Here is an 8286-nt window from a genome sequence, read left to right as displayed (position 1 = left end):
CTGATGCTGTGAGACCCAAGTGAGTCTGCCCTTTATCCTTCAAGGAAGGCTCAGCTCAGATATCCCCAAGGCCTGGTAACTTCCTCCAGTGCAAACTCCTACCCCACCTGCGGCTCTGGGCCTCACCCTCTTGTATGCCTCCTGGACGTGGTGGACATCTCTCTGGTGAAGCCCCCATCACAGTGAATTGCAATGATACGGTTATGTGTCAGTTCCTTCAACCAGTCTGGGAGGCTCTTGGAAGCAGGGACCATGTTTTACTCACTTTATACCCCCAATGCCTAGTCCAGAGTTTATTCTCCATCAGTGTGCATTATGTTAATGTGGGAGGAAGGCAGTGACATGACAGAGTCCTGTCCCCCAAGTAGACGGTGAGCTGCCTGGGAGCAGCAGCTTCACCTCCTCAGTGCTGCCTTCTCCTCCTCCTCCTCCTCCCCACTCTTCACAGTGAAACCACAAGATTGGGCTCAGAGTGGGGCATGGCTGAATGATGGCTTCATTCAAGATTCAAAAAATCTCCACCTGCAGGACTTGTGAATAATATCTTTATTTAGTTCAGCTAGATGTTTCCTATATATTTCTGAATACTCAGATTAGAATTTTCTCAATTGCATTAAACAAATGGTTCTTAAGCTCTTATACGTGATAAATGCAAATATGCGAGTGTAATGGGGGTTAGAATAACAAGGCCCTTGGATATACAAACAGTAAAAAGAGACATTTTAATGCAGGGCCTAGAGAAGGGAGATCAGTAGGTGACTGAAATATGACCCCTTCACTCTGGGCCCTGGCCTGGTGCCCAGATACCTGCACTCCCACTGCTCTCAGCTCCTCTTAGACACAAGTCCCCAGTCCCTCCCCGAGAGGAACAGGAGCCTTTCAAGACCAGGAGGCAGCCCTGCTCCTGCCAGCAGGGAAGGCAGAAGAAGGCGATCCCCCCACTGGGCAGTGTCCCAGGCATGTGAAGTCAGATTGGTCGGCTGTGTTCCAGCAGGGAGACCACTTGGTTGCTAAATCCTAGGCTGCCTCTTCTCTTGACTCCAATTGTCAAAGAGATTGGAATGGTCCTGGTATGGTCTGCTGTAAACATTTCTCAAGCCAGTCAGCCTCCTAGAGAGCCAGCCAGCCACTGACTCCAGGGGCTTCCAAAGAGCTCTTCAGAACTCCTCAGAGGCCTCAGGACCTCCTAACCCTACTGGACCTCCTAACTCAAAGCACAACAGTCCATCTGCTCCTGCATGGCCTGTGCTGTGCCCATAGTCAGTGAGCAGTGGGCAGTGTGCAAAGTCCAGCAGAGGCGCTGGCATGGTCTCTCAGTCTCACTCATAGCCCAGACAGCGAAAAATCAGCCAGATCAATATCCATGGGTTTCAGGATGAAGCTTAGATCCCCTGGGTCAGCCCCCTGGCCTAGCCGCCCAGACAGGCCAGGCAGACAGAGTCTAGGCCTCAGAGTGCTGAGCCCCCTAAAAGCGCAGCTGTGCCTGGAAGTGTTTGCAGCGGGCATGCTTCATGGTCAATCCATAGATGGGGGTCATGTCCACCTTCACACCAGGTGACACACTGAATTCTACCTGCTGCAGCAGGATGGACAGGAACAGAAAGACCTCCAAGCGGGCAATGGTCTCGCCAACGCACTTTCGCTTGCCCATGCCAAAAAGGATCACCTTCTCACTCAGGGCTTTGTTGATGGAGCCATCAGTGGCGAGAAATCGCTCGGGCCGAAATTCAGATGGGTCACCCCACAGCCTCCTGTAACAGAGTGAGGCAGCTGAAATGGCAGTCTGGGGGTCTAGGAAGCACCAAGTGGGTTAAGCCCCAGCCCCAAAGGATGGAGGATGAGCAAGTGGCCCAGGGAAGAGTAGGAAGCCTGGGAGAAGATGGGCCCAGTCAGCCCGGAGGTTTCCTCTGCCCCTCTCAACTTACTGGTCATGGTTGATCTGCCACTGGTTCACAAAGACACAAAGGCCCTTCGGGATATAAAAGCCACTCAGACTTGTGTCTCTCGTGGTGCTAGGGAGGAAGGAAGCTCAGTCAAGCTCAGGGCCACAGGGTATCCCCCTGCCTCCCATGTCCCTGGGGTACTAGCCCTGAATCAGGCACTGGACTAGGGTAAGGCAGTGGATCTCACCTGTGGGGGATGGTGAAGGGGACAAAGGACGAGTGTCGGAAGGTCTCCAGGATGAAGGCCTCCATATAGGGTAGCTGGGGTCTGTCGGAGAGCCGGGGCTGCCGTGCCCTGCCAATCACTGTGTCTGCAGAATGCAAAGGAAAAGACAGGGTTAAGGGGCTGCCCAAACCTTGGCTGGGTCCCCTGCCTGGAGCCCTTTGAAAGGGGTCACAACCTACCCAGCTCCTCCTGGATCTTTCTCTGCACACAGGGGTTTGTCACCAGGTACATGAGGCTCCAGGAGATGGCAGTTGTGACCGTATCAAACCCTGGATAGAGTAGAACAGAGGGAGAAGTTAGACACGTGGTGAGTTAGGGCAGTTGGACATAGGAAGAGCAAAATGAGGTAGCTCATACCAGCTCCAAAGAGGTCCAAGATGATACTGACGATCTTCTTGTCCGACAGCTGGATGTTGGCATTCTCGTCCAGCCTCTTATCCTGACAATGCTCGATCAGACTGTCTGTGATGTCCCGGACATAGCCCTGCATGGGGAAGGCCCATAGGTGAGCAAGATCCCCATACCAGACCTATCCCTCCATCCAGGACTGGTCCTTCACCATCCCTAGCACCTTTGGTCATGAGGTGACCCACCTCTGGGACTGCCATCCCGACCCCTCTCTGCCCCTCCAAGCTTCTCTCCTTCCTCAGAATACTGGCAGCCCTTACTCAAGAGGCACCTAACATACACACAATCTGGTACCATTATCATCTCGATGTGCTCTTTAACTTTTTCTCTACCATGAGAACTTCCAGGTCCCCACAAGCCTGGCCCAGGGTCCTACATGGAATGGTTATTCAGTGACTATTGCTGTCGGATAGATGGATGGAAGGGCTGTGCAAGGAAAGTCCTATTTTCCTGCCAAGGATGGAGTCCACTCTACTACTGACTTCAAAATCTCAGGGCAAGGGCTCGCTGATAGTGTGCCAAACCCCAGGCTTCTCCTGTTATCTCTGATCTTTTGGCCACTGACCCTACTGCCCCCAGCCACCTGCCTGCCTCTCCCCATCCTGTACCTTCTCAAATGTTTTGTAGTGCTCCTTGACCATCTTCTGCATGAAGTTGCTGAACCTCTCATTCAGGTCCTTGAAAGCACTCAGGGTGGAGTTGGGCAGGTAGCGCAGGATGGGAATGAAGTCGACTGGGTTCCCGGAGCCCACCACCTCTCCAAACTCATTACTCAAGTTGATTATGCTAAGCAGCTCTTGGTGGTCATGGTCATAGCGCTGGCCAAAGCATATGGCACAGATGACATTGGCCACTGACACCACCACATACCTATAGGGGTCGAAGCTCCCGGCCCCCGCCATCAATTCCTGGAACTTGCCAATGAGGTACTTGGCCTCCTTGCTCACGTGCTCCTCCAAGTAGCAGGAGGAGGAGGAAGCTGGGTCCGAGGCAATGGCGAAGCTCTTCAGGGCATTCTGAGCCAGGCGCCGGCGGGCAGCCCACACTGGTCCCGAGTCAGGGCTGAAGGACATGGACACACCGTCCCCAATAAGACTGAAGCTGTAGAGGTCAGGCCGGCCCTTGAAGTCATCCCCCTGGCGCACCAGGGCCTGCCGGATGGTGTCCAGGCCGCTCAGCACCACCACAGGTGTGTGGCCCATGTGGATCTGCATCACGTCCCCGTACCGCTGGCTCAGCTGTGTCAGCGCCAAGTGCGGGGTCTTCCCCAGGGTCAGCACGTTACCGATCAGGGGCCAGCCCCAGGGCCCCGGTGGACTCTTCAGGCCTTTGGGGACCCGCGACCACGAGGCTCTGACCACCCAGAACACGAGGCAGAAGACGGCGGAGGCCAGAAGGAGCTCTGTGGCTGAGATGGGGATTCCAAATGCAGAAAGCATGATCAGAGTAAGGCTCTTGAGGTGCCTGCTGAAAGGTGGGGCTGGAGGAAAAGATCAAGACATCAGGCTGGGGGATAGATAGGAGGAGGCAGTACCCTAAAGTGTCAGTGCACTGATTAAGGAAAGGGGAAACTCCTCCCATCCACAACTGCCCCCTGTGGGTGAAGGGGAAGAGAAGGTGAGGAGAAGCTGTTTGTTGAACTCCCACTGTGTGCCAAAAATTTCACAGCGATTGCATCATTCAGTCCTGGCCACCATTCTATTAAGTAGGCTACAGCCTACTATTAAGGAGGCTCAGAGGCCGTAAGTAATTTGCACACACAGCCAGGAAGTGTGTGATCCAGACTCCCAACCCAAGTTGCCGAATTCCAGAACATTCTCTCTTAACTGTTGCTCCAATCTAAATTAGCGTTTCCTAAATACCATTCTGGGATTTCCGTATTGCACCCGTACTATTATTTACTTCATATTTTTCTAAAATCAACTTTAAATCCACCCACTTGGAATCATTCATAATATCTGTGTGAAAAGTACAGGTTTGATTTTTTTTTTCCTGATACATATTAAATAAACACATAATCAATGTGTATCACTGAAAGTCCCCTTAAGTACCACCCATCATACTTAGGAAAACATTGCTATTAAGAGAATTAGAGATAATTTGCTCCACAATTCTCATTTCACATTTGGGGAAATTGACCTCCAGAGGTGGCACTGATTTGCCTAAAGTCATCCAGCAGTCAGTGGCAGAGCCAAGACTAGGGCTCAGACCTCATAGGGAAAGTTCCTTGGGAAGTTCCCAGCTCCTGTCACAAGTGCCTTCTTTTAAAGAGCGGTCAGATCAATGAAAGAACTTTTCCAGAATCCTCTGTTCTTTACTGCTCAATCCCAGGTTCTAGAGAATCCTCCCAACCCTGGGAAAGGGGAATGAGAGGGCTACTGACCCAGGCACATGGCTCTCAGTCCCAGCTTTCTGAGTTCAACTGACTTACAGTTTAAAAGCACCTGGAGATCAGCTAGATTGAGGCTCCTGGTCACAGAAATCCAGACCAGGGTTTTTGCTGTACTCAATTCTCAATGAATGAATGGCCAGGGTCTCTCCACTTTCCAGTCACTAGAGAGCTGAGAATAAATGGAAGGCTCCAACCAGACCAGGACTACAAGAAAACTCCAGACTGGAATAAAGGAAATCAGGAATGGATCTAGACTTAACAGAGGCTGAGACAATACCTTTTCGTTCTAGGCTTAGTCTAGGACAATCTGTAGAGGGGGTGTGCAAATTCATGGACCACTCTCTCCAAGGCATGGGGCTCTGACTGGGGCCTCCACCTGGTTTCCTGGCCAGGAGGTCAGGAGGCCTGGCGTTCCAAGTTCCAGGGTGTGGCCTGAGACTGGTCATTTTACCTTGTTGGCTCCAATTATATCACCTGAGAGAGGAAGCAGGACGAGAACTCCCCATTCAGGGTTCCCAAATGGATCCCAAGGAAGACAAAATGCAGAACCACTTTGGGGAACCTTACATTCTGACTTGTGAGGTTTCCCCATAAAGAAGCACCCAAGATAGGGTCCCACCACGTGGAGGTTATATGGTTCCAACCACAAGCACTATGGTCATCTTCCTAGTCTGGGAAGTCCTTCTGGAGGAGCTGGATCCAAAGCACACTCAAGTCCTGACTCCCTAAGTGAACCGGGGGCACTGCCAGGCCTTGGTGTGACACAGTGTCCCCTTCTGACAGTGGATGCCCCAAGGGCCTCCAGCCTTGGTAAAATGATAGGAAGCCAAGAGAGATGTGACTGTAAGTTCTCAGAGTCACATTTCTGTTCTAGTTCCCTATACCTGGCAATCTGACAGTGATTGCCCCACAGCAGAGGCTAGAAAAGATAGTCACTGATGGATTGGCTCCTGTTCAGATCCGCCTCTCTTGTTGAGATCAGGACATCTCCGCTCTGACAAGCCACCCCTTGGGGGGGGGAGAGCCAGCCGGGGATAGCTTTTAGATAAAAAGCCTGCTGCCTCCAGCCACCCTGAGCACGCAGGGAGAAGCCCCTCTCATCGCACAGCCAGAGGAAAGGGCTGCACGTGCTCCCAGGTTCCCTCAGCTGGTCCTTGCTCCAGCCTTCCCTGCAATCCTGATGGGGAAGCACCAAGGCAGCCAGGGAGTTAGTGGTGATGCAGCTGGAGACTGGGTCCTGGAGACTAATAATAGCTGTGGGACCTTGGGCAAGCCCTGTCTTTCCCCTGGCCTCAGTTTCCCCAGTACCGGGATGGACTTCCTGGTCTCTAAGGACATCAGCCTCCCCCTTTTCAGAGGTGCTGGACCAGTGACTACCTAAGGTGACCTGGAGGCACCAAAATTTTTCTTTTATTGGGAGGAAAGGGGTGAGACAGAAGCCCTGGGCACTCACCTGTGGCTATGAGGAGGTGCTGTGCTGGGATAGGAAGAGTGGTCTCTGTAGCCAAGAACCCCAAAGAGGAGCAGGGAAGGCTCCAAGGGAACTGTCACCTGCAGGATGAAGGCACCACCACGTTTATAGGCGGCTGGCACGCTGGCCACGCCTCCTTCCCTGGAGCGCGGGGCCTGGACGGTGTGGGGGGCGGGGAGGGGCAGCCTGAGGGGATCTGGCCGCTCCAGGATGAAAGGGAAGGGGGAGTGGGAGATGCGGGAGGGGGCGGAGGAGGTGGGGGTGTGGGGGGACAGGCAAGAACCTACAGTGGGGCCGCCTGATCTAGGTACCCTCACGTACAAAGGCTGAGGACATTTGGAATCCCCAGTTCCAAGGTATCCCACAGGCAGGGCAGAAGCCATCCGAGGTGGGGGCGTAGGGGCGAAGTTCTGGGACAGCCCGGAGAGAGGACATGGGGGCTTCACCCCCTGGCATTGGAACCCCTCTCCCTCGTTTTTGCACCCATGGGAACACTGGGCGTGCAAGTGCCTCCCCCTCACTACAAGCCGAGTGGGGAGCGGCAGGCAGGGGCGGGGCTGCCAGGGGAATATTTTCCCCCGGGGTTACTGAGTCCCGGCTCGCGTGCGAAGCGCAGCGACCCCAGCCCCGAGGTCACCCGGGCCGGAAGGACAGAGGCGCCGATGGGCTGGCCTGGGCCCCAGAGGCCGGGAGTCTAGCAAGGGTTCGTCTCCTAGACCTTGGGAAGGGAATGGATGGTGGAAACACAGTCTCGCTGAGCGCTTACTAGCGGCTCGACGCCGCCACTAAGGCCACCTTACGCATGCTGCAACCCAGGGACACCTCCAACCGGGACCCACTGGCCCTCGAGATTCCCTCTTGGCGCACCGGGTTGCTAGCGCTTTGGCTGGGCAGAGAAATCGCGCAGCGAGTGGGGCTGCGCGGCCAGCTCCAGGTGGCAGATGAAAGTGTTAGTGAAGCCCTGGGGCAGGACAGGCGAGGGGTCCTAGGAACTGATCGCGGGGTGGGAGTGGGAGAAGGGGCCGCGGGGCACGGATTCCTGCCCAGGCTAGCGTGCGTGCTGTCTGGTACAGCTTTGCAGGGTGCAGAGGTCACGCGGCCTATCCCCGCCCCACCTGGCGGGGGGGGGGGGGGCGGTGCCCGGGAGTTGCGTGAGAAGGTCCCCGAGGCCCGCGCAGCCACCCAGCCGCCCAGCTCCCGGGCCAAGCGCGGGTCCCAGCATTGTCACGCGACGGGGCGTGAGGGTCGGAGTGAGGGGAGTGAGGGGCGGGGGCTCTTAAAGGGCCAGTATCTCCTGGGGCCGGAGGGTAGGGTGGGGTCAGAGGAGCCGCAGAGCGCGGGCCTGACAGGGTCTGGCAGGTGCGCCATTGGATGAGGAGCAGGGTGGTGCTGTGGACCCAAGTTTGCGTGCGGACTCCGCCTGCAAGCGGGCGCCTGTGTGTGTTCTCATTTTTGATTCACACCTGTGGCAGGACACAACCCTAGAAAGACACACCACCTGGCTGGCTGCCTGCTGTCCTCGCCCCTCCCAATGTACGATGTCCCAGAGAGTAAAAGCCAGCGTTTGCGTGTCTAGCTCAGCCTGTCTCCAACGCACACAATCATGCCCCACCTGGCTCTACTCTCCATCTCCAGTGAATGGCACTGCCATGCATCCCTGGCCCAGGCTAGAAAACAGAGCCTCGTCTGGCCTCTTCACCTCCTACGCCAGTCAGATGCCACCTTGTACATTGCACAAACATTACCAAGAGCCTGCTATGTGCCAGACACTGTTCTGGACAGTGGCAACAGACATAGAAGTGAATAGATTTGACAAAGCTCCTACCCTGATGGAGCTTATATTCTG

General features: G+C 54.9%; 1 protein-coding gene across 1 annotated transcript; it reads right to left on the bottom strand.

Moving 5' to 3' along the window:
• Window positions 1-528: 528 nt before the first annotated feature.
• Window positions 529-6510, bottom strand: LOC119531767 (cytochrome P450 1A1). Its single transcript, XM_037833393.1, has 7 exons — window positions 6423-6510; window positions 3186-4057; window positions 2527-2653; window positions 2349-2438; window positions 2131-2254; window positions 1926-2012; window positions 529-1751 (listed from the first exon to the last, which is right to left on the bottom strand). The coding sequence occupies exons 2-7, from the start codon at window positions 4014-4016 to the stop codon at window positions 1466-1468; spliced, it is 1545 nt and encodes a 514-aa protein (XP_037689321.1). The 5' UTR covers window positions 4017-4057; window positions 6423-6510; the 3' UTR covers window positions 529-1465.
• Window positions 6511-8286: the final 1776 nt, after the last annotated feature.

This window comes from Choloepus didactylus, chromosome 4 (genome assembly GCF_015220235.1).
Source record: "Choloepus didactylus isolate mChoDid1 chromosome 4, mChoDid1.pri, whole genome shotgun sequence".
Classification (NCBI taxonomy): Eukaryota; Metazoa; Chordata; class Mammalia; order Pilosa; family Megalonychidae; genus Choloepus; species Choloepus didactylus.
Note: the sequence above shows the minus strand (reverse complement) of the source record. Positions and strands in the feature narration are given on the sequence as shown.